At 55.8% G+C, this 23,535-nt stretch overlaps 1 protein-coding gene across 2 annotated transcripts; it reads left to right on the top strand.

The window, feature by feature from the left end:
- The first annotated feature begins 1,701 nt into the window (after nt 1–1,701).
- On the top strand, nt 1,702–19,307 carry HNF1B (HNF1 homeobox B). Of its 2 annotated transcripts, none has more exons than XM_042880004.1 (9): nt 1,702–2,039; nt 4,942–5,141; nt 6,316–6,502; nt 7,035–7,276; nt 12,735–12,898; nt 15,514–15,646; nt 15,751–15,942; nt 16,284–16,402; nt 17,989–19,307. In XM_042880004.1, exons 1-9 carry the CDS (start codon nt 1,702–1,704, stop codon nt 18,007–18,009), a joined length of 1,596 nt encoding a protein of 531 aa, XP_042735938.1. In that variant the 3' UTR covers nt 18,010–19,307. The 2 variants fall into 2 exon arrangements, with proteins under 2 accessions (XP_042735938.1, XP_042735937.1); XM_042880003.1 differs by having other exon boundaries at nt 6,238–6,502.
- The last annotated feature ends 4,228 nt before the right edge of the window (nt 19,308–23,535 follow it).

Genomic DNA, 23,535 nt, shown 5'->3' with positions numbered 1-23,535 from the left:
GGAACGGGCAGCAGTGGGGCTCCTGACAGCTCTCAGAGGAGCTGGGTGTGGAGGAAGGGGGAAGAGCAATAGGGTGAGAGATGGACCAGAAAACAATATCCACTTCATTAGCCAGGTGGCTCCGAATGTGTGGAAATAGGACAAAGTCTAGGTCACCCACTGTGACAGAACATTATTATCATGCGATGCCATGAAGCCGTGCAAAGACCAAGTCAAAGCTCACTGGCCCACTTGAAAGGGACAGGGGAGCTGCCCCAGCCCGAGCTGTTCCCAGGCTGTGGTCCCACACACAGCCCCACGGCACAGCTGAGCCACAGCCAGCAGCAGTGGCTCAGTGATGGGAGTGCGGCTGTCAGGGACCCAGCAGGCAGATATGTGGGTTTGAGAACAGGACAAAGGGAGAGCTCTTGGCCGGACTGTTGGGAGTTGGCCTGGGCCCCAGGTTGGGACCCTTTTTTGCCCTTTCTTCCGTACACTGTGCTAATGTAAAATCAGAACCATCAACACCTGTCTGCCAGATCCCTGCCAGGCATGCAGGGAGGTTTCCTGCTCTTCAACACACAACCCCACATTTTCCTAGTGGGGACGGTGAGGGCAGAGAATCCTGCCCCAAATGGGCTCCTACAGGGCTCAGGGTCTGCCAGGTGCTGGAGGCTGTTGGGACATTTTTAAGATTCGTGGAGCCCTCGAGGTGGGGGGCAGTGATGGCTCCAGGGATGCTATGGCAGTCTGAACCTGAGCTGGGAGTGGTGGGCATTGAGCGCCCATCTCCCAAAAGCACAGACACCCATTGCCAGGGCACAGCTAGAGGGCACTGGGCTGCGCAGCTTGCTGGGATGGGAGGTGATGGGTGAAGCATTCAGATGTTGTATTTCCCCTCCCACACCTGCCCTGCGGGATTCCAGAGCCCACCACGTTGCGTCCAGTGATGTGCTGGTGCCTGTTGTATCCCGCCTGCTTTGGTTTGGGTCAATTTGCTGATCTTTTGTGACTCAGTGCGTTCACGGCAGGAGGAGAAGCACTTTTTGTTCAGGTCCCCGATGTTTTCCACTGCCCCACCCCCGCGGTTATCAGGGCTCGACGGGCGCTCCGCGTTCCCGAGCAGCGCTACCCCCGCAGAGTCCCATTTGCCACATTGCCGCGACTCCTCCGCGGAGCAGAGCCTGACCCCCGGGACCCTTCCGGGACCCCGGCTGAGGACCCTCGGCCCGGCCCCGCGCAGCCCCACGGGCTTTGTGCAGCGGGGCTCGGCTCTCGGCGCGGGGCTCAGCCCCGAGGCAGCGCCCGGCTCCGCGCCGTGCCGCTCCGAGCGGCCCCCGACGGCACTCCACGCTCCGCGCCGGGGCCGAGCCGCTCCTCCGGAGCGCCGCACCGTTCGGGGCGGGACCGGGTCGAACCGAACTCCGCTCCGCCGCTGCCCCGAGCGCTCCGCGCCGCTCCTCGGGGCCTCACGGCGGCCGCGCGCAAAGTCCGTCCCAGCGCGGCCGATAAGGGCCGGGCGGGGGCCGGACCGCGGCGGGCGGGGACGCGGGGTTCGCTCCCGGAGGAGAGGCCCTCCCGGAGCTGATTTGCATAAGGTATAATGCCTAACGGCTAGGTAGAGGGCGGCCCGCGCCCCGCACAGCCTGCCAGCCGGGGCGGAGCGGCAGGTGCCGGAGGGAGGCGGGCCGGGCCGGGCCGAGCGCGGGGAGACCCGGGACCATGGTGTCCCAGCTGAGCGCCCTGCAGCGGGAGCTCCTGGGCGCCCTGCTCAGCTCCGGGGCCACCAAGGAGGGGCTGATCCGCGCCCTGGAGGACATGGTGCCCGCCGCCGGCTTCGGCGTCAAGCTGGAGAGCCTGCCGCTGTCCCCCGGCGGGCCGCCCGACGGCAAGCCCGGCTTCGTGCCGCTGGCCAACGGACACGGCAAGGGCAAGCTGTCCGGCGACGAGGGCTCGGAGGATGGCGACGACTTCGACACGCCGCAGATTCTCCGCGAGCTGCAGGCGCTCAACACTGAGGAGGCCGTGGAGCAGCGGGCAGAAGTGGACAGGATGATCAGGTACCGGCGGAGCGCTCCGCTCCCGCGGCCCCGTGCGCCCCTCCGGAATTCGTTCCGTGTGCGCCCGTCCCGGCGGGGCGCCGCCGCCGCCCCCTCTCTTGCACCGGGAGCAGCGCGGTGCCGGGCAGTCCCGCCGCCCCGTCGGGTGTTCGCCGCCCGCCGCGGTGGAGGGGCCGGGGGTGCCCGGGTTGCGGCCGCCCGGGGCTCGGCTCCGTCCTCCCTCCGCGCCAGGAGATAAAACATAAACTGCAGCACGTGGAGCTCGGAGTGCTATTAATTTATTTCTATAAATCATCAACAGAAAGATACACAAAGAGCCGCGATTAGGGCGAGCGGAGAGGCGGGTTATTCATTGCCGGAGTTGTAAACCAGGCGGGGAGGGGGAACGAGGAAACCCCCAAACGCGGCCGCTCGGGTCCCGTCCCGTCGCGTCGCGTCCCAGGGGATGCGGCTCCGCGCCCCGCTTTGGCCGAGCCCGTCCGCTCCGTGCCGTGCGGGTCCGGGCAGAGCCGGGCCGGACCGGGTCGGGCCGTCGGTGAGCGGCGGAGCAGCCCCGCGCTTGTCGGGGGCGATTCCCCCCAGCCCCGGGGCCGGCAGCGGGGCTCTGCTCCGAGCACGCGGAGGCGATCCCCGCGTGTGCTCAGCGACGCTCGCGCCCGGCTGTGCGGCAGGGCAGCCCAGCGCCTCCCGGGGTCGGTGACATTGACGGCAGCTCGGGGGCTCGGACGGGACGCGCGGTGCGGGAGGGGACGCCGCTGCGGGCCGCAACCCGCGCGCCGGGCGCCGCTGCTGTCCCACCGCCCCACTGCCTGCCGCTGCGCCCCCGAGGGTGCGGGAGGGCTCTGTCCGCGTCGCAGTTCTCCCACAGGTGTTTCTGTGCAAAGTTTGCCTTCGGTGCAAACAAGAGCAGGCACATGTCCCTGAGGAGCCTTCTACAAAGAGCTGCTGTTTGCTCTAAGAGAGCCCTTTGTACTTGGAGAGAGGCGGCCGGGGCAGGAGCGTCGGGAGCCGTCGATCTCAGCCCCTCCGTGCGGCTGAGCCCCCTCTGCTCCCGCCCCGCGACCCCCGGGTCCTCTCCCAGGCGGTCCCCGCGGCCGCGGAGGTGCGCGGCCCCCGCCTGTGCCGGGCTGCCCCGTGGGCACCTCCGTGGGCCCCAAAGGGCTCCGTGCTGGGGCAGCTCTGACCCCACGGCCCCGTGCAGGACCCCGCTGTGTGCGCAGGGAGATGCAGATTAGATAGATCCGATGGAGGGAGCCGACTTTATAATCCATCTGTATAAATTCTTGGCATTTTTCTCGGAGGATGTGAAGCGTATTTACCTGTTTCCAAGGCTGACCCAGAGGGCGAGCGGGCGGGGGCCTGGAGCGCAGGATGGGCAGAGCTGCCCCACTCGGCCGTACTGACGCGGCGCTCAGCTCGGTGCCAGCGGCCACACGGGGCAGAGAAAGGCCGCGGGGTGAGGGCTGTGAACTGGTTTGCAGTGCCACACAGCACACCTGGGTGTGCTCCTTTATTTCTTCCTGCGTGTAAAATCCATCCCGACGGAGGTTGGACAATTGATGAAGTTTTTATTTCGGGGACAGAACCCAAAAAATGGGTTTGTGCCGACTTGTTGAATAGAAATGTTTTCCTCTCTGGCTTTTTAGGTTCACCAAAAAGAGGAAAAAAAAATAGAAGAGGTGAACAAACACTCAAACGTTTCATTTTGGGTCAAGTCCAAACATTTTGTTTAACATGAAACAAAATGTTTGGGTTTGGTTTCAGGCTGTTTAACCCTTCTGAATACGGTCAAGTTGATTTGTAAAGAAAATCGTTGCTCAGAAATTCGGAGCTGAATAATTGTTTGGAAAGCACAGGTCCAGAGTGCATTGGAAATGCTGAAGTTAGAAATTCTAAAAATAATAAAGTGAAGGGGAAATTGAGGAATTTCACTAATTCCCACATTGATTCTTTTATTTTTTTCCCAGCACGAATGCTGCCAAATTCCATTTCAATTCTGAAATCTGTAACCCAAAGTCACTCATTTTGCATTTTCACGGTGCGCACCGGAGCATTGGCTTGAGGCTCAGGCAAAACGATGCCCTTGTGTTAGCCAGGCTGCTGTCAGAACAAGCTCTGTTCCACCAGCTCGTTAGGACTCAGTAATTAGTGAGCAGGAGCAGGTGGGAGCAGGATGGGGCTCAGCTCCCAGCTGAAGCTCAGCTCCTCCCGCCCAGGCTCAGGGCGCACGGCTCCATCCCCGCCGTGGGTCCCCCTGGCTGTGGGTATTCCTTTGGACACGAAAAGCTTTGTTTCCTTGCTGAGTTTGGAACAAAAAGTAAGAAACCTATTTGTTGGGTTTTTCCCCCTTGACAGGATGAAGGATCCAAAATAACAAATGCATTGGAAAAGTGCTTGGACGGTTATTCCGAGCGCAGTGTCAGAATATCTCATTCTTTGAGTGCACGACTGTGACCAGGTTCAGGTTCCGCTCCAATTTCTTGGTGTTGAACCATTTCCTTTCACCCTACATCTGTGAGTGCTGTGGGGTGAGCTGTGGGGCCGGCCTGCAGTGCGGGTGCGTTGGCTGCTCCATCCACCATTGCGTTGTGCCTCCGTTGCAGTTTCATTGGTTCCCAATGTGGTGCCAGGCAACAGATGGACATCAAAGTAGTGTGGATTTAAAGAAGAGCCAATCTGCACCTGGACTGGTTCTGATAGAGTTGAATTCAAGTGTTGAAAAATACTGAAGACGAGCTCAAAATAACGGCGAGGGGCTCTGCTTGGGTTGGCACACGGGGCGGGAATCTTTGCCATCAAATATTCATTGGGAATAGCGGGTCTTCACCAGTAATAGCAGGGTTCCATCATGGGAAAAAGCAACCACAGAGCAAAGTTAACCCTCGTTTTTCTGCACCCCCAGCGAGGACCCATGGCGGGCGGCGAAGATGATCAAAGGCTACATGCAGCAGCACAACATCCCGCAGCGCGAGGTGGTGGACGTCACCGGCCTCAACCAGTCGCACCTCTCGCAGCACCTCAACAAAGGCACCCCCATGAAGACACAGAAGCGGGCTGCCCTCTACACGTGGTACGTCCGCAAGCAGCGGGAGATCCTGCGGCGTAAGTACTGGGGAGCGGGATGGGGAGGGGGCACGGCTGGGGGTGGGGGCAGAACGCCGGGTTCCCCCAGAGTGGTTTTGTGGGTCCAAGCGATTGAGGCTGCAGGAAGAGCGCGTGAGAGCCCCTCTGGATTGCAGCAGTGCTGTGCGAGCTGCCCCGAGCCCACCAAAATGGCTGGATCTCTGGGAGAGCGATTTGGGATTGTGCACAGTTAGATCTATCTCCCACCTCTGCCCCCTTTTCCTCTCCGCTTTCTGAACGCGCTCACTTTCTGCAGCTACTTGCAAAAAAAGAGAAAGAAAAGAGGGAGGAAAGGAAAAAATTGTAAATCTGTAGCAGGGTCTCATGCAACCCGAATTATTTGCACTGTGGATGTCTTTGACCGTGCACCCGGAGCGGTGCTGGTGCTGCGTGCCTGGGGAGCTGCACTGTGTAAATCCCTACGGCCTGGCTTGGAGCAGTGCTTGCGTGGGGCAGGTGCTGTGCTGAGCCCCCCTGGCCCCCGACCCCAAAGGATGCAAAATCCAAAAGCAGAAAAGGGCTCAGCCCCGAGTGCCGCTGCTTTGAAGGTGCACCTGGAGATGTTAAAGCAAACAGAGCTGCTCCAGCCGTGCCCCTCGCCTTCCCCTGTTGTCACAAGGGGAAAAGCCATTATAAAAAGAGGGAGAATTCCCCTGCAAAATGGAGAATAATAAAAACTCCCATTAATCTCCCTTTATGGTCGTGGTGACAGGTGCCTGGCGGACACGGGAAGGTCACCCTGGTGTGGGGCCAGGCTCCTCTGGGAGCCCCTTGGGCACAGGGTGGGCACGGGCAGGGGGCTGCGCACCTGCTGAGCTCCTTTTGGGGGCTGTGACCCCATCCTCACATGCAAAATTCCTCCTGGAACAAGCGCACGCCAGCAGAGCCCGGCCATGCACGTGCACGTGCTGCATGTGCAGCCAACAACCACCTGTGCCCACCCGCCTGCGGTGCCCACCGGGGCCGTGGATGGGAGGGGGCCGGGGTGGGGGCCGGGTGGGGGCTGCCGCTGCGCGTGACGGTGACTCTGAGCGGCGGCTACAGGCCGGGTCACGTCTGCTCCTTTCTCTTTCAGAGTTCAACCAGACAGTCCAGGGGTGTGAAAATAGGACAGACAAAAGCAGTCAGGATCAGCTGCTGTTTCTCTTTCCAGAGTTCAATCAACAGAACCAGGGGGCTGGCCAGCTTGACGATGCCTGCGCCGAAACCCCCAGCAAGAAGATGCGCCGCAACCGCTTCAAGTGGGGGCCGGCCTCCCAGCAAATCTTGTACCAAGCCTACGACCGCCAAAAGAACCCCAGCAAGGAGGAGCGGGAGGCGCTGGTGGAGGAGTGCAACAGGTAACGGCCGCCTCGTGCCATCCTGCAGAAGCTGCATGAGGTGCTGGGCTCGTGGCACGCGGCCCTGGGTTTTGGAATGGTTTTGCTGAGCCACCTGTTGGCTTTGGGCTTAGTGCTGGGCAGCATCCAGAGGAGAGCAAGCTCTGTGCTGTGTTTGGGATGCGGCAGGGATGGAGCCAGGATACAGCAGAGATGTGACAGGGATGCAGCTGGGATACGGTGGAGATGGAGATGGGATGCAGTGAAGGTGCAGCAGGGATGCAGCTGAGATACAGTAGGAATGAAGCAGAGATACACTGGAGATGTGGCAGATATGCAGTGGAGATGCAGCAGGGATGCAGCCATGATGCAGTTGGGACGCGGCAGCGATGCTGTGGTGTTATAGCAAGCTCAGAGGGAGGTGGGATGGGTTTTATGGCACGAGTGTAGTTGGAAAGAGGGGCAGGTGTTCAGGAAGGGTTGAATGCTTTAAACCCTGTGTTGGGAGCTCCCATCAGCACCCTTGCTCCAACGTGTCCCTTTGCATGCACAGGGCCGAGTGTCTGCAGCGAGGGGTGTCTCCCTCCAAGGCACATGGGCTTGGCTCCAACCTGGTGACGGAGGTGCGTGTCTACAACTGGTTCGCCAACCGGCGGAAGGAGGAGGCTTTCCGCCAGAAGTTGGCCATGGACGCCTACAGCTCCGGCCAGCCCCCCCACAGCATGAACCTGCTGCTGTCCCATGGCTCCCCACACCACAACCAGCCCAGCGCCTCGCCGCCCAGCAAGATGCCAGGTGAGATGGGAACAGCGATGCTGGGCAGTGGCAGTGTTGGTCGTGTTTCCAATGATGAAAGGGATTGTGAGCTCAGTGGTCGTGGGCCATTGACCTTGTTGATACTGTTGACAATGTTGACACCATTTGTGCTGCAGAAAGAGGCACTCGAGGCAGTGCAGGGCCATGGTGGAGATGGCCTGGGGGAAAGATGGTCCATGCTGCCCACGTTGGACAAGGGACAGCAACAAGGCTCAGCCCTTGGTGCAATTTCCCCATTGGTTGTAAGATGGGACTCCTCTCAGCAACAGAGCATTGGAACACTGCTTCCTCCGCAGTTTCGATGGGTGCAGAGAGGTGTGGATGCTGATCCCTACAGTGCCAGCCACGTGGCGGGGGCTGGATTTCTATCCCATCAAGGACAGATTGCTGGGCTGGGCATGTTTGTGGGTGCAGGCTGGGCTGGGCAGAGGTGTGGATACAGCTGCTCTGCCTGGTGTGGAGAGTTAGGGCAGGGGGATGTGGTGCTGGAGAACTAAAGTTGGTGATGTGAGTGGCTGTGGGCAGAGGGCTGCGCTGAGCCCCACGGTTGGGCTTTGCTCTGCCTGCAGTGTGCACTGCTGGGGGATTTGAGCAGGAGATAATGCTGAGAGCAGAGCTGGGACAGTAATCAGGGAGGGCCTGGCGGCATGGGGCAAGAGGCATTGTTGGGAGAACAATCCCCATTGTGCCGCTACCTGCAATCTGCACTCCAAAGCCGCCAGCCCCAGCAAACAAGAGCGGGCACTTTGAGGCGGGCGGCGAGGGGTCAGCACGGGGCCACGGGCTGCAGGCCGTGTGCCCTGACCACCCCTGTCCCAATTTGGGGACAACACCCCAGGGACAGGGAGACACAAAGCAACTGCTTCCCAGAATTTTCCCTACCTGGCTCATTGCAAGCCACAGCCTCATTACAAAGAGGAATTGATAGAGGATGTCCAGGGGAGGACACTGTGGTTACTGTGGGGAGGGCTGGGAGATGGGGATAGAGCTGTCCCAGGCACCACAAAGCCCATGGTAGAGTGATGGGGTGGGAGGGCACGGAGATGCCGATGGGCGTAGAGCATACTGCCCAATGGCATGGGGACACTGGGGGCAATGGGGACACCGGGGGCACTGGGGACACCAGGGCCGGCAGCCTGTCTCATGGTGCAGCTCTCCCTGCAGGGCTGGCCCACAGTGACCAAAATGTGACCCTGCCCCAGGAATGCCCCACACAATGGCGGGGATGGGGTGGACGTTTGCCCTCCTGTCACCGGCTGATTGCTTACAAGGTGCCCTACAAGCACATTGTCAGCAAAATCAGCTGTTTTCTGTGTTGGCCGCCGGGCTTTACAATACTGCACCAGCATGCAGCCCCGCGTTGTCATGGCGTTGTCCCCCCCGTGCATGCTTAATTGACAATTAAGCTGGGGCTTTGAACGCACCCCGCTGCCTTTGATGTGGCCCCGTCTCTCCAGCGCGCTTGCAGGCACCCCGCGAGAGCCTTTGTTTTCTTCTATTAGGGGACTGCAATTATTGGAACTGCGGGCATTTATCTCGGGGCTGCGGGGCCGTTAAGCCCCAACCTTTATTTTCCCATTGGAGCATCGGCCAGCAGGAGCCAGCCGTGGCTATAGGGCTGCTGACAGCCCATTCGTGGGGGCTTTGAGCTGGGCAGGAGTGATGGCCGCAGAGGGGTCAGGAGGGCTCAGCTGCGGGAATTCTGCGCTGGCTTGCAGCAGCCTTGCCAAGGAGCAAGAGATGGGCGCAGTGAGGGCTGCGCATGGGGTTCGGGGCTGGCTTAGGGGTTCGGGGCTGGGCTGAGCTCAGCCTGCACTGGAATCCGTCAGTCACAGCGGCGTTTTGGGGCTGCAAGCCTCCAAAATGTCACCAGCTCCTCTGAGAGATGCTGACCCCATCCGTGCTGGGATTTGAACTGTCCTTGCACCGCGTGCGGCACTGTCTGGAGCCCTCAATGCCTTTAACAGCTTAATGACGGTGCTGGGACACTGCCCGCACCCTGTGGCCTGCACAATCCCCCCAGGAAAGGAAATGATGGAGCTGAGTACGGCTCAGAGCAGGCATTGCCCCACGGTCGGGATGGGGCCGGTGCAAGCTGATGGCTGGGGACAGCGGGAGAGCTGTAAAACCGAGCATCCTGGGCGGCCCCTCGGTGCAGGGTTTTTAACTGTTTGGAGGTAAATACTCCAAGCCTATCTATCTCGGAGGTGTCTCAGACTCTGGACTTTTCCCTTCCTATAGGGGATTATCAGAGATCTCGGTTCTCTGTTTGATTTGAAGGTCACTCGGGGCTTTATCTCGTTCCTCGGTGCCATGCGGCAGACTCTGGCTTATGCCATTTTTATCTTCAAGAGCCCCGGGGACAATCAGTGCTGATGAGATTAGGGACGCACCCCCCGCACCCCGCATACAAAAGGCCCCGCGTCACCCGGCCCCACTCTGACCGACAGCGCTGCGAACACCGCAGTGACCCCATGTGTGTGCACATCCATAGGAACGTACAGCATTTTGCATTATTTATATGCATTTTAGATATCTCTACAGCCACACATAAAAATATAAAAACTCAGCTCCACGCCCCGAGATTCTCCCTAAACTGAAAGGGCAATTTGGGTGACTTTACTCTATTTTTTTTTTGCCTTCAAGAAGAGCCTGCTAATAGCACCCTGGTCCAGAGGTACATCGCTTTCTATCTGGATCCTGCAGGCTGTTCTCTGATAGCTTGGGCTGCGCAGGTTCTGATTGCAGACCCGGTGCCAGCCGTTGTCAGATTTTACTGTTGCGCTCATTGTGCGGCCCTGTGGGTACGGTGTGCTCTTAGGAGCTTTTCCTGCTTTTATGGGGGGTAATTAGGACTTTATGGCAGCAGCAGAATGGGAGGGTCCAGTCCCAATAAACAGCTTTATAATGGACATAAACTCCGCACCTCGGTAACATAGCAAGATTAACACTTTAGGGACAATTTGAGTGGCAGACCCAAAATCAGCCCCAGGCAGGAGCGCAGCCGGGTGTGAACACTGCAGCTGGCTGCACCTCGGGATGCTCCATGGGATGATCTGTGGATGCTGCATGGGATGCACTGCTCTTGGGATGGGCTCTGGGAAGCTCAGGGTGCTGGCTGCAGGGTTGGGGCACAGGGTTAAGGCTATGGCAGCCGGAGCCTGCAGGTCGTCTGGAGCCGTGGGGAAGCAGTAAAGCATTTCACGGGCTGTGCAGCTCAGGGACCAAACAATAGCCACGTCCCATAAACAGACTTTTATACTATAGCTGTAGCTCCAGTTGGAAACAAACTCTTTAAGGGCGCAGGCTTGGCGGGCAGACTCATTGCTGGGGCTGGACGGGGAGAGGCCAAGGAGGAATAAATCTCATGCTGGGGCTGCGTCACGCTGTGGAAGCACAAGAGAGTGGCGGCACAATAATTGTGCCTGGCTCTGCACGGCCGCCTGCCCTGCCGTGCCATAAAGCTGAGCTTGGGCGACCGCAGAGCCCCCAGGAGGGAACCATTGTGCATAGGGTGGGCAGAGGGAGCTGGGCCATGGGGAGAGGCTGGTCCTGGGGGCAGGGCTGGCACAGGCCAGAAAATGGCGCCCTAGATAGCATCTCGTGCCTGGAGGCTGCTCCAGCAGTGTGGCTGCGGCTCTCCATCTTGCCTGTGGGTGCTTTGATGGGGAGCAGGTGGGAGCTCAGTGGGGATGGGGAGCAGGGAGGGATGGCACCTCCACTGTGTGGGAGCGCTGGTAGATCGGCGGTAGCGACAGCATGGATCTCCTGCTGTTAACGATGCAATGTGCCGTAACCCGTCCCAGCGGTGAGGGCACACAAATAATAATATGCATTCTGCTCCAGGAACGGAAAAAAAAAAGCAAGGTGAAATGGTTGTGGCTTCCCAAAGGCCCACAGGGCACATGGGCAAATCCTTCCCCTCAGCCCCATGTGCCACTGACCCAAACTCTTAGGATTGCAGAGAAAAGTTTGAAGATCAGCTTTCAACGTCTACTACTTAAAGTCAAATTTGTAATGATGGGGTTCTTGGCTGAATTGGGTAGAGTGTGATTTGGGACTTAATTTTTTTTTCTTTTTTCTTAGTGAAAGCTTCACAGAATCCAAAAGAGGGTGAAGATTGCCCTGATAGTTAGCAGACATTGGCGTCCCTCCCACTGAAACACTACGGGCTGTTGTTCTTAAGAGTAATGTCTCATTCTGCCCCATGTTTTTCATAACCGCTTCCAGTTGCACAGCCAATCCGATCACTGTTTCATGGGCTCAGGAGCTGCCATTTAGTCTCCTGTGCTCCTCATCTATCTTTGAGACCACTGTGAGAAGAAAGGGCTTTTTTTTTTTCATCTCCGCTCCCACTGTTTGAATAGTGCTGCAGCGTCTCAGACCGGCAGCGGCTGAAGCACACTTTGCACGAGGCTGGGACCGCAGGGAAGAATGTGGTGACAGTGCCCTGGTTGAGTAATGTTTACCCGGCCGTCCACTCGTACCGGCAAATATCCACCTGCCAGAGGACATTCTTGTATTATCAGGGATAAAGGGGTTTGCTGGGAAATGATCAGGAACCAGACAGCGCGGGGAGATTCCTATCTGCAGGACATGTTTGACCAGCTGATGTTTGGAAAATTTGGAGGTGATTAGAGAGACTTTTTGTGCTTTTGGTGGAGGTGGCAGGGAGCCTGCTGTACCTAATTCAGTCATTTTGGAGCTAAGCTCCCAGACCCAAGTTATGGCTTCTTTCTTCTTCCTAGACTCAGGTTTTACGGTGGCCCTCAGAGCATCCTTGCAGAACTGGAGCTTAGGCAGTGCTGGCACCTCCTGACCAAGGCTCAGTGCAGGCTCGGGGCTCCAGTGGCACTCTTGGTGCCTGCAGAAAGGAACCCCGAAGCCCCAGGCCCCCAGCTCGGGTCGTTCTGGGGAGGGTCCCAGCGCATGGGTGATGCTCCCATGGCTTGTGTTCCCAGGAGGGATCTTGGGCCGCCACTTCGATCCCCGGGAGTTCAGTGACCCCGGTGCTGGCTGCCCATAACAAATGGCTTCTCACCAGGGCAGCCCTGTAAAAGGCGCTTTTGTTTCCTGTGGGTTTCCCTCAGTTAATTATTTGTGATCTGTAGATGCCTTTCCATGACACACGGCTGATCATATGGTTATCAGTACGGGGCTATTTAGCCAAATTAAATATATTTGTATTGAAGACCCATGCTCAAGCCAGATTTCTCTCCTGGGCGGTGGCAGGCTGTGGCCATCGTTCCTGCCATCACCGTGTCCTCCAGCTGTGTTAATCACACACGTGTCAAGAGCGAGTCGCGTCCATTCCCACCACGGTTTTCATAGAAACACGGTGTCACCAAATCATTAAGGTTGGAAAAGACCTCCGAGATCATCCAGTCCAACCGTGAACCCATTCCCCCAAGCCCGCTGACCACGTCGTGTTCTGCAGGGGTCCGATACGGCCAGGGGGCGAGCAGCGAGGCGGCATCCTCCGGGGCCATCAGCCACCACGGCAGCGGTGCCATGGTCACCACCAGCCAGGCGGTCCTGCAGCAGGTCTCCCCAGCCGGCTTGGACCCGGGCCATGGTTTGCTCTCTCCCGACGGTAAAATGGTGAGTACACCTGGCCTATTGTGGCGGCGGTGCTGATAAGATAAGAGGGCCCAGCGGGCAAAGCAAACACGCTTTCCCCGGGTTTCACACGCGGCCCGTGCTGAACAATGGGGCATTGTGGGGGTGTGGGCGCGCGCCCGTCCCCACCGCCCGCCTCAAAGGCGGCCCCACAGCCCCGGCGTGTTCCACAAGTGCGGCCCATAAACCTGACAGAGCCCGCTCCGCTTTTATTGATTGCATGCCTTGTGAATTGAATGCGCGCTGGGTGGATCACTGTTTGCTTTCCCCTGCCGATGACATGGGCATTGATAAAGCTCTCATTCATTGCTTTTCCTTAAGCCCTCCTGAGTTCTGAGCTCCGCTGGGAAGCCCTTTGCTCCCGGTTGTGCCCCCAGTGTGCTGTGGCTGTGCTGGGCTGTGCTGGTTGAGAGCTCAAAGTGCTCCTGGCTGAGCGCGGTGCAGAAATGTGCAGGAAGGAGTGGTGGGATGGGATGGAATAGGATGGGAAGGGATGGAATAGGATGGGATGGGATGGAAACGAGCATGGCACTCCTTGAAGCAGCTGGCACAGCATCACCGTGTGGCTGGTCTGGCCACTCGGCAGCTCTTCCGGGAGGAGGTTTTCCTGCTGAAAGTGAAAGTCATACATGGCTCTTGGCACAAGATTTCACTTCCATTTTCTTAAGACAATCCCTCGGGGCCGTCAGCTGCAGGTCCCCACAAGCCTGGCAGCTACACCAGGGCAAGCTGCATGCTTCTTCCCACAGCCTGACTGCTTTTGCCCCCCATTTCCCTGCTTTGCCTTCCCTTCTGCCTGCCTCTTACTCATGCGGTCTCCTTGTAGCCCCCTGAACTCAGGCACCGCTCCAGGGTAGCTGAGTATCCTCAGCCATGCAAGGGAACCATCACAGAGCAACCCCGAACCCCCTGGCACTCTCCCTCGCTGCACACCCTGCACGCACCCATTTCTCCCTCTGGGTGTGTTGAGCCTGTAACCCTGAGCCTTGAAGTCATAAAATGAGTCACGAAGGAAGGCAGCAGCAGGCACAGACAGTGTGGGGTGGGGGACGGGAGGACAAAGCGCTGCCACGAGCTCAGCAGCACAGCAATCTCGGTGCACTCTTTGCAGTTTCTTGAAGGGGCACAGGAGCCCCCTGGAAGGGGAAATTATTTTCAGTGCATGGCAGGGGGCTGCTCAGAGATGCAGAGGGTTAAAGCAGTGTGCTAAAGGCACCTGCAGGCTGCAGCAGCACTGCTGAGCTCTCCGTTGCACAGCGCCGTCTGGGGCTGCTCTGCTCCTCCAGCAGCACGCAGCTCTGCCAGCTTATCTCTGATCTTTAAGCAAGGCTAGCTAGTGCTTGCAAGTTATTTAATGAAAATATGCTGTAGGCTGTGGTTTCTAGTAGGTAAACATGTGCCTTTAATGCCCTACATGAAACCAAAAGCTGCCAAGGAAATTGCTGCATCTGAAGGCAGTTGGTTTTTTCGGGGGAGGAGGAGCACTATGGAGATGGTGTTATACTTTATGGTGCTGCTGTGCTTTCCCATAGTCCCAGATTGTTCAGTGCTTGGTGGAGTCTTTCCCGCTCCTGCTATCTCTGGTTGACCCCATTTGGGTGCAGCACTTTTGCCCAGTTCTCCCCGAAACGTGCCATGCCACAGGTGAGAAGCATGCGCTTGCAATGGGCTGCCTGCAGCACACTGCACTGCGGCGTGGCCTGGCCTTGAAGAAACTTTCAAAGTGGAAAGTACTGGATAAGGAAACATGAGTCACTCCTGTGCTCTGGAATTTATTGATGCCTTTGTTTCGATTGCAATGAGGCTATCTCAGGCTCACATGGGTAAAATAAACAAGGACCAAGTGTCCAAAAGTGTCACACAGAGCCCAAAGGATGCCTTCAAAATCTGCACTGAGGTTGCTCAGTGCAGGAGGTAACACAGAAGGGTGAGGTGAGTGTGCAGCAGGTCAATAATGCAGCAATAACCAGGCGCTGCCGGAGTCCTGCTACTCCCAGGACCATCCCAGCACACCCCCAAGTGCCTCTGCAATGGTTGCACACCAGGAGCTGCCTTTGGCCACGTGCACCTGCCCCTACTGGCACGGCCATGGTGCAGCTGCAGCCCCCTCAGCTGGAATTTGTTTTATAAAACTGATGACTAAGATCACTCTGAGGTCTTTTTTTTTTAATTTACTTCGCCTTCTTTTTTAAGCTTTCCCAAGTTTGTATTTCTCACTTTCCCCTACATCTGTGACGGGTGGAAGTTAATAAGTGTGAGAGTCCTCAGTTGTCCCCAGCAGCAGGAATGCGGACCTGGCCAGCAAATGGCGACTGTGTGGGACACGTCCTGTCCCTGCTGTGCTCTGCTGGAGCACTGGCAGCTGCTTCCAGGAAGGCTTCACACCGCTGCAGCTTTGCTATTTATTAACGTGATACTCAGTGCTTCCAGCCAGGGTCTGCAGCTCAGGGGTGCTCCACTGGAAGGTGTTGGTGTGGGTGCAGCTTGTCACCTCCTGGGGGGCTTTTTCTTTTCCCTCTGTTGCTGGTTTTGGTGCTGGTGTGGCTGGGAGCCAGCGTCGTGTGCCTGATGGCCCCTGTCTGCTTTGTTCCCTGCAGATCTCTGTGTCGGGCGGTGGGCTGCCGCCGGTGAGCACCCTGACCAACATCCACAGCCTGTCCCACCACAACCCGCAGCAGTCCCAGAACCTCATCATGACGCCGCTCTCAGGAGTCATGGCTATTGCACAGAGTAAGTGTGAAATGGGAGCACATCTGGATCCCAATCTCCGGACCCCAACCTGCAGATGCCAGCCCCAGTGCTGACACCCTGCTGCGCTCTCTCCCTTCTCCCAGGTCTGAACACCTCGCAGGCGCAGAGCGTCCCTGTCATCAACAGCGTGGCCGGCAGCTTGGCAGCCCTGCAGCCAGTGCAGTTCTCACAGCAGCTGCACAGCCCGCACCAGCAGCCACTCATGCAGCAGTCGCCCAGCCACATGGCCCAGCAGCCCTTCATGGCCACCGTCACCCAGCTGCAGAACTCGCACAGTAAGGGGCTGAGGGGAACACCTGGGAAATTAACTCCTATGGGAAAGTGACTTCTGCTCTGCTGCTGCTCCCTGCCTGGCTTTGTGCGAGGATTTTTTTCCTTGTGGGTTATTATTGTCACATATTGCTTATTGCTCTTGCCTTGGCCACCACTGGCTCTTGTGGTCAGAAAAAGCAAAAGCTTCCCCGTCATGCCAGAGGCACATGGTGATTTCCTTCCATTTCTTTTATTATATTCCTGTCTGCACAGTATCCATCCCCACAGCTATGCATGTAGCGCGCTGTCTGCCTGCCTTGCTCCTGCACAAAGGCTGTGGGTGACGTTGTTTTTCTCTCCACAGTGTATGCGCACAAGCAGGAGCCCCCCCAGTATTCCCACACCTCCCGCTTCCCCTCGGCGATGGTGGTGACAGACACCAGCAGCATCAGCACGCTCACCAACATGTCTTCCAGCAAGCAGGTAATGGCTGAGCTCTGGCAGCAGGATTGGGGTGTGCTGGTGTAATTTGGGGTGTTTGCCCCATGGGTCCCCGTGGTACAAGCCCTCCAGCACTGGAAACTGAGCCCTGGAAACCCAGCCTCAGCCCCTTCATGGGCTCTGAAAAACCTGCTCGTGGATGGCAACCCAATGGGGATCTGTGCAATGAGAGGCCGTGCCGGATGCTGAGTGCTGGGGTTTGGCCAAGCACTGTGCAGTGAGCAGCTCTGGTCCCTTCGTGGCTGGTGAGCGGTGCTGGGGCAGCTCTGCAGATGGCATGGCGGCCTCAACCCCACCTTTATCTGCCCCTGTTGGTGTAAGACATATCCCAGCTTGAATCAGCTGCACAAGGCCTTGCTCAGACAATAGCCCCTTTCTAAATGCCAGCTCTGGGGACTGTGGGAAATATGCGGCCCTTATTGATTGCTAGATAAATATGAGAGAGCCTTGAACTTGTATCCAGATAAACTCTCTTACCAACCTTAGACAGCAGAGGGGAAAAAAAATGTCTGCAATGACCACAGAGTAAATACGGCGTGGGATTGCCGTGGGACTTCCGCACGGATGCCTGGCACTGTGTGTTGCTGGGGGCAAGGAAGGGGCTGGAGTTGGGGTGGGGATGGCGGGGGCCCTGGGGCTGAACCAAGGGGAAAGGCAAAGCGCCTCGGCCCGGCTCAGCTCGCTTTGGGTGCCTCTGCTCTGCGCCCCGCATTGCGGGAGCGTTCAGGCGCGGCCGCGCTCTCAGGAGCGCCATTTCCTCTGCACGGCTTTATCGGCCCATCTGCTGTGCGCTCAGCCCGAACTGCCCCTGATTAATTGTGCTCTCCTGCCACGGGCTGGCTTTGATGCCGGCTTGCCAAAACGAGCCCGGCACACACAGGAAATGTCCCTCATGTGGGAACAGCAGCCGGCCATCCCTGCCACGGGGCTGCGGCCTGCAGGCCCCACACTTGGGATGGGTGACGCTCCCTTTCTTCCCCCCATAGTGCTTTAATCAAAGCAGAGAAGGGGGAGATGCGGCTGTTTGTTGGGGCTGGAAGGGACATGCGGCTCCCGGTTCCTCTGACAATGCTCGAGGCCGAGCCACCATGTTTATTACGTTAGCAAACACCTGATAGCTGCGGCCCGTCCCTAATGACATGTCACGGGAGGCTCCTGGCGTCTCCTTATCTCCGCCTTACGATGTTTGCTGTGCGCTCCAGCCCACAAGGTCACCCCGGCTGCCAGCCCCCACCCCAGCGGTGACCGGGGGACCCTGGAGGGGCCGGGGGATGGAGCTGTGGTGGCACTGATGGAGCCACAGGGACCAGCCCATCCGTCTCGGAGGTGACAGCAGCACTGGGGACAGACACTGCTGTCCAGCTGACCAGCACAAACTCCCTGGCACAACTCCTGCAATAGGCCCTTTTTTATTAAAAAAAAAAAAAATCATTTTTGTAGGGTTGCAACATCTGTCTGAGAAAGTGCTTTCCCCTGGGGGTGCAGAGGGCTGAGGGCTTGGGGTGCGGGAGGAGATGACCTGCGGAGCCCCGGCTCACCACTCACCATGCTGCTCTCTCTCTTCCCAGTGTCCCCTGCAAGCCTGGTGATGCTTCACACCTCGCTGCCTTTGCACATAGCAACGGGAACTTATTTTCCACAACATCCCGCTGGTGACCCACGCGTCGAGCCAGAGCGCAGCTCAGTGCCGCAGCGAGGTGCTCGTTACCCCGACGTGCGGCCGGAGCCTCGCAACCCCGCACTGGGGATCAGCCCGAACCCGAAGCATGGGACCGCGCCTCTCCTCCCCTCCACGCAGTATTTCCGAGACGTGTCCTGAGGATTGTTTTTTCCTAAGTATTTGCCTTCCAAGAGGCCGTTGGCTCTCCCGAGGAAATAGGAACAAGCTGTACTGGGACGTGGCAGAAGATGGATCGTATTTAAGTTATACTCCTCCACCCGATGGACTGAGAGGGACCCGGGTCTGTTACTTGGCTTTTGGAAGGAGGAATCTCGTGCTGTTGAACTGAGCCAGTTAAACTGTAAATATAGGTACAGTCTGCTCCACCCTCCCCCATCCCCGCTCCTATACATAGAGATTTATATAAAAGAAGTAAATGTTGTCCAATTGATGTAAACTATTGTAATTAAGTGCAATTCCCCCATCTGTATATATTGTTCCTGCTTTTCTCCTCTCCCTCAGTCTTATTTTTTATTTTTTGGTAAAGGTCAGAGCTCTGCATGGTTTTGGTTTTGTATTTTCTTTCCTCCCTTAATGGAGTTGATTAACGAAGAAAGCCCTGTGCCTCTGCGGAGACACCAGCTCCCTGCCTCCCAGAAGGACAGGCACCGAGCTGAGCCCCAGCAGCTGGCCCCAGGACTGGGTGACACGAGGAGCTCAGGGGACTCTGCTGTGTTTGGGGACACAGAGTGGGGTGGGCCACTCCACAGCCAGTGCATGTCCCAGCCTAGCACCCGCTGGGGACATTGTGCTGTGCACTGCCAGAGAGCCTTGCCCTGCTGCACCTACCCGAGCCTGACTTTCCAAAGCTGTGAAAGGCATCATCTCACCTGCCGTGGGACATGAGCTCCTCCATACACACATCCCTTCGGAAATGGATCGCATGCTCCTTGGTTGTTTAATTTCTTCTTCAACTTTGTTATGTGTGCCAAATGCTGAGAGTGCTTTAAAGAGGCGAAGAGCAGTGGAGGTGCCTGTGGACAGTCAGCCACTGCTCACAACAACACTGGATGCTTTTTCTGGGGCAAGAAATGCTATTTTATACAGTAACCATTGCCAGGACTGATAGGAGCAACCCTATGGGGAATAAGTCATCGTGAATCGGAGACCGATATTCAAATCACATTTAATTTAATGTATACCATAATTAAAAACCATTTTTTCAGACTCGTTGCTGCCATGTGATCTATGATTCCTGCTGCAGTTGAGAGTGCTGGTGGGGCGCAGCAGGGATGTGGGGCTCGGGGGGCTTCACCTGTTCAATGTGGGTGCTGAGGGAGGGGCTTTCAGAGCATTGATCTGGTGTTCACATTTAGGGCCAGAGCACCCCAGTCAAAACCCTCCGGTGGAATTTCTGTGATTTTTTGCTGCCCTAGACAAGAACTGGAAGAGGATGGGAGGCATGAAAGCTATTTGTTCCCTTTCACAGAGATTCAGAAGCAACATGCTCTGTTAGCAAAAACTGGGAGAAAAGATGCATGCTTGAGAGAGATCCGCTGCCCCTCCCTGCTCAGCAATGCCCTTTCAGTGCAGCTCAGCCAACCTTCTCAATCAGCTCAGGTTCTGCTCTCAGACATTGCCTGGGCTCAGTTCCCAGCAGGTCAGGGTGGGAACAGTTTGGATTCTCTTGCTGTTGCCAGCTGGTGCTCTGCTCCCTGAGTGGCTCATCAAGGTGGGGGGATGAATGTTCCCCAGCTGGTGCACATCCAGTGTCAGGCTGACTTTGTCCCACAGAAGAATGGTAACCCAATGGGAAGGAAGGAGGCAAATAGGCACTACATAGGCACTACGTAAAGCCTTGCTGGCAAAGCAGCTCAGTATCAGCACTGCACTCCAGGATGCCACACAGAGAAGGTGAGTGCAAACCCTGGGGAGGTGCAGCCCCACAGGAGAAGGTCTGGGAGGTCAGGGGAGGGGCTGAGCCCAAGGGAAATGGGCAATGGGCAATGGGCAATGGGCACAACTGAACAAATGCGTGGGCAGAGAAGGCAGCAACTGTGGAGCAAAGAGTGTGTGATAAAGAAGGCAGGACAAAATTGATAATGTGAACAGAACTAATGATTAAGAAGGGGAAGTGTTTACCCAAGAGGTGTGAATGCATGAAGCTGCCAAAAAGCTGCTTGTGTGCTGTCAGCTCTGGGTACCAGAGGGCCAGGAGGAAGAAAACTTCTTTTGCCAATGGGCATTTTGTATCTGGTGATGCAGTTGTCATACAGCAGGGACACCTGGCAGAAACATGACAAAGCCCATTTATGACTAATATGTTTTACAAGGCTGAGTGATAATTCCCCAGTTCAAAGACATTTTGCAGGGGAATTCCTGCACATGAGGACCCATGGGCTATCACAAAGCTTTAAAGGGCTGCCTTTATATCCACAACAACTGCCACCTCTTTCTTGGAGCAAACCCATATCACTGCATTTAACTTAGAGTGCAGATGCGGGTACAAAGGAAACCTCCTAGATCCCAGCATTACCAAAAAGCCTCTGGATGGACACTGGAATACAGACAAGCTATTCTAGCAGCATCAGAACTGCTGCTTGTCGCATGTGTAGTAGTAACACCAAGTTGCACAAGAGTGCCCAGCTTCAAACATGCAGCATTTCCAGACCGGCTCTGCCAGTCTGGCGAGGTGGCTGCATGCGCTGAAAATTTGGGCAGGAAATTTCAGGGCTGTGCTTCCTTCCTGTGTGACACTGGGAAGAAAGCATCATTGCTGCCCTGTGGATGGCACGTGGGCCACCCTTTGGAGGCTCTGGGCAGGTTTGGTCGGGCTGGAGCTTGCCCAACACACAGGTTTGTGCTGTGGAGATGGGCTCAGCAGAGCAGAGGTGGAGTTCTGACCCAGGCTGTTATTTTTCCAGCCCAGGGATTAAACTTACAAGTCAAAAACCTTGCACAGACACTGCAGAGCAGTCCCAGCCCAGTTTTCGTGTTCATGCAGGGACGTACAAATCACAAGCCTCAGTTTTATATTCTCATTCCAGGAACTTTGACTTTCTTTGTATATCCTGCAAAATTAATTCCCTTTTCTGTAATTAATATGCTGCTTCAAATGAATTCTTAATTGCAGATAAATCACAAATCCACACACTCAACTGTTATGCTTTTCAAGTAATAAAAGAGATCATTTGTCTTCTTCAGATGAACAGAGACCAACTAGCACGCCATTTCCCCTTTTATGAAGAATTCATTTGCCTTAGAAAGAAAGCCTTTTAAAAAAAAAAAAACATTGCAAGGGTTTCTTGAATAGGGGATCAAAGCTCTCACACTGCTGGAAACCATTTTTGCTAAATAAGATTGGGGAAAAAAAGTAAAAGTTTTTTGGTAGTGATTGGGATAACAGCACCCTCAGGAGGGACAAGGACACGGGGTCAAGAAGTTGTGACCAGGTTAGCAACACAGGGAACAGAAGGAGGGGACAAAAGAACAGAAAGTGGAAATGGACAGATGAATGAGGAAGCGTGTTCCTTTGCTGAAAGAGAATAGATGCGACATCAATTCATACTGGGAGCTGGAGGACGAGGGCCTGTTAATGGATTGAGGGACACAGCAGGGATCAGAGGTCATGAGTGCGCCCAGCCAGGCTAATTGACTGTTATGTGCATATTAGTGATGATCATTTAGTAGGATAGTGGGATGTGGGCAGAGATATGCAGAAGTGCCATTGATGAACGTGGTCCTACGTGGGCTAAAAAAAGCATACCAAATAAAGAAAAAGATACTGGCTTTCCTTGGGAGGGGGTTCCACAGCTATAGGTGACCATCCCTTATCTGATCGTGCATGAACTAAACCTGTTCACTACATTTGCTTTGCCATTGTGCAGTTTTTCACCTTAGCCCCACCTTGGGACGTGGCCCTGACGAACATTGAGGGGAAATGCCCAGCACACCCATGGGATCCCAGCCCAGCTCCCTGCTAGCAGCTTCAGGCTGCCTGTGCTCCCATCCTGCAGCAGCCTCATGCATGAGACAGACGTGGGATCACTTTTGAGGGTCTGGTGCAGCTTTGTGCTGAGTTCTGTGGAACTAAGACCCAGCCCAGCAAGCTCTCCTAAGATAAGGTTGCTCTGCTACATGAGGCTGTCGGAGCGCACAAACCCCCAAATTGCTTCAGGGCTGAGCACTCCCATGCACCCCACGTACGCTGTAAAACCTTAGCTGGTCATCTGCTGTCAGCACGGGCTTGGCAATTAGTGTGGAGTAATTGGTAGAGAAGCACCAGGGAAGCAAAGCTAAACCTGATGCTTTCACAAAAGCGGTTTTGCTTTGCATTCATTCAAGTTGTTTCAATTTCACATTTTAATTTCTCCTTTTCTGCACCAGCAGGTGGGAACAAGCTCCAGTTCTGCTCCCTCCAAAGTCCCACCTCAGTGCAGGGCTCCTTTGCCTGGCCACAAAGGCACTTCCCAGCCAATTGATGAAGAGAGTAGTTCCCATTTCCTCGCTCTTGAATCTGCTGACAGCATCTCTTGGGGAGTGATGGATACTGGAGATGATTTATAGATCTTTGTTACACAAATTCCTCCACATTCTTCCTTGTCCTCACACAGCAACCAGCAGCCACCTCTCCCAGCAGAAAAGCAAGAGCTTCAGCCTGGGATCAGCGCAAAGGATGTTCCTTTGGGTCTCTCCTGCACTGCTTTACTCTCTGTGCACACAGCAGCAGCTGCAAGTGGAGATGGGCACCAAGGAGGGACACAGTGGTGAGCTGTACCCACGCACTCATGGTTTCTGCACAGCTGCTTTCACCCCTCTGCTGGGAAGTCAAAAGGTTGGCCCAAAAAAAAAAAAAAAAAGTGCTATAAATCAGGCAGATACGGGTTGTGGGGAGGACCTCGTTAATGCAATTTTTCAACTCAAAGCTTGTAATTAAAGTAATGAATGTTACAGGAGGAACAGCCATTGCCTGGATGTTCTGGGGCTCTCAGACTTCAGTGATGTAGATGTTTGGCCCTTGAGAATTTTATTATGTGAAATGGTTTTTGTAATGCTGATATTACTTTGCTTAATGGGATTTGCTTGTTCTACCTCAAGCCCACAAGGAAAGATATCTGTATAATTTGATCTGATAGAAAGTACAAGGAGACTTACCTTTACTACTGTGTCTCACAGCTTATCATAATGAAAAATTACATTAATTAGCCAAGTTCTGATTTTTCTCTGATTGTCCTGAACAGCAGAGCCGGTTGCTCTGGCGCTCCTGTTTTGCTTCTGAAATAATTTCTTTAAGCACAGTTGCATACATGTGAGATGAAACTATATCAGTGTGCATCAAAGATTAAACAAACTCTTCCTGTGCCTGACTTCGAGGTAGGAATCACTGGAACTGCTACACTGCTTCACGCCAAATGTGTGTGGGAATCTGTCAGCGTGAGTCTTAAAACCAAGAGCA

This window comes from Lagopus leucura, unplaced genomic scaffold, assembly GCF_019238085.1.
Source record: "Lagopus leucura isolate 7727_CA_CO unplaced genomic scaffold, USGS_WTPT01 Super-Scaffold_100024, whole genome shotgun sequence".
NCBI classification, from domain to species: Eukaryota; Metazoa; Chordata; class Aves; order Galliformes; family Phasianidae; genus Lagopus; species Lagopus leucura.
The sequence above is the reverse complement of the archived record's forward strand: the minus strand, read 5'-3'. Positions and strand labels throughout refer to the sequence as shown.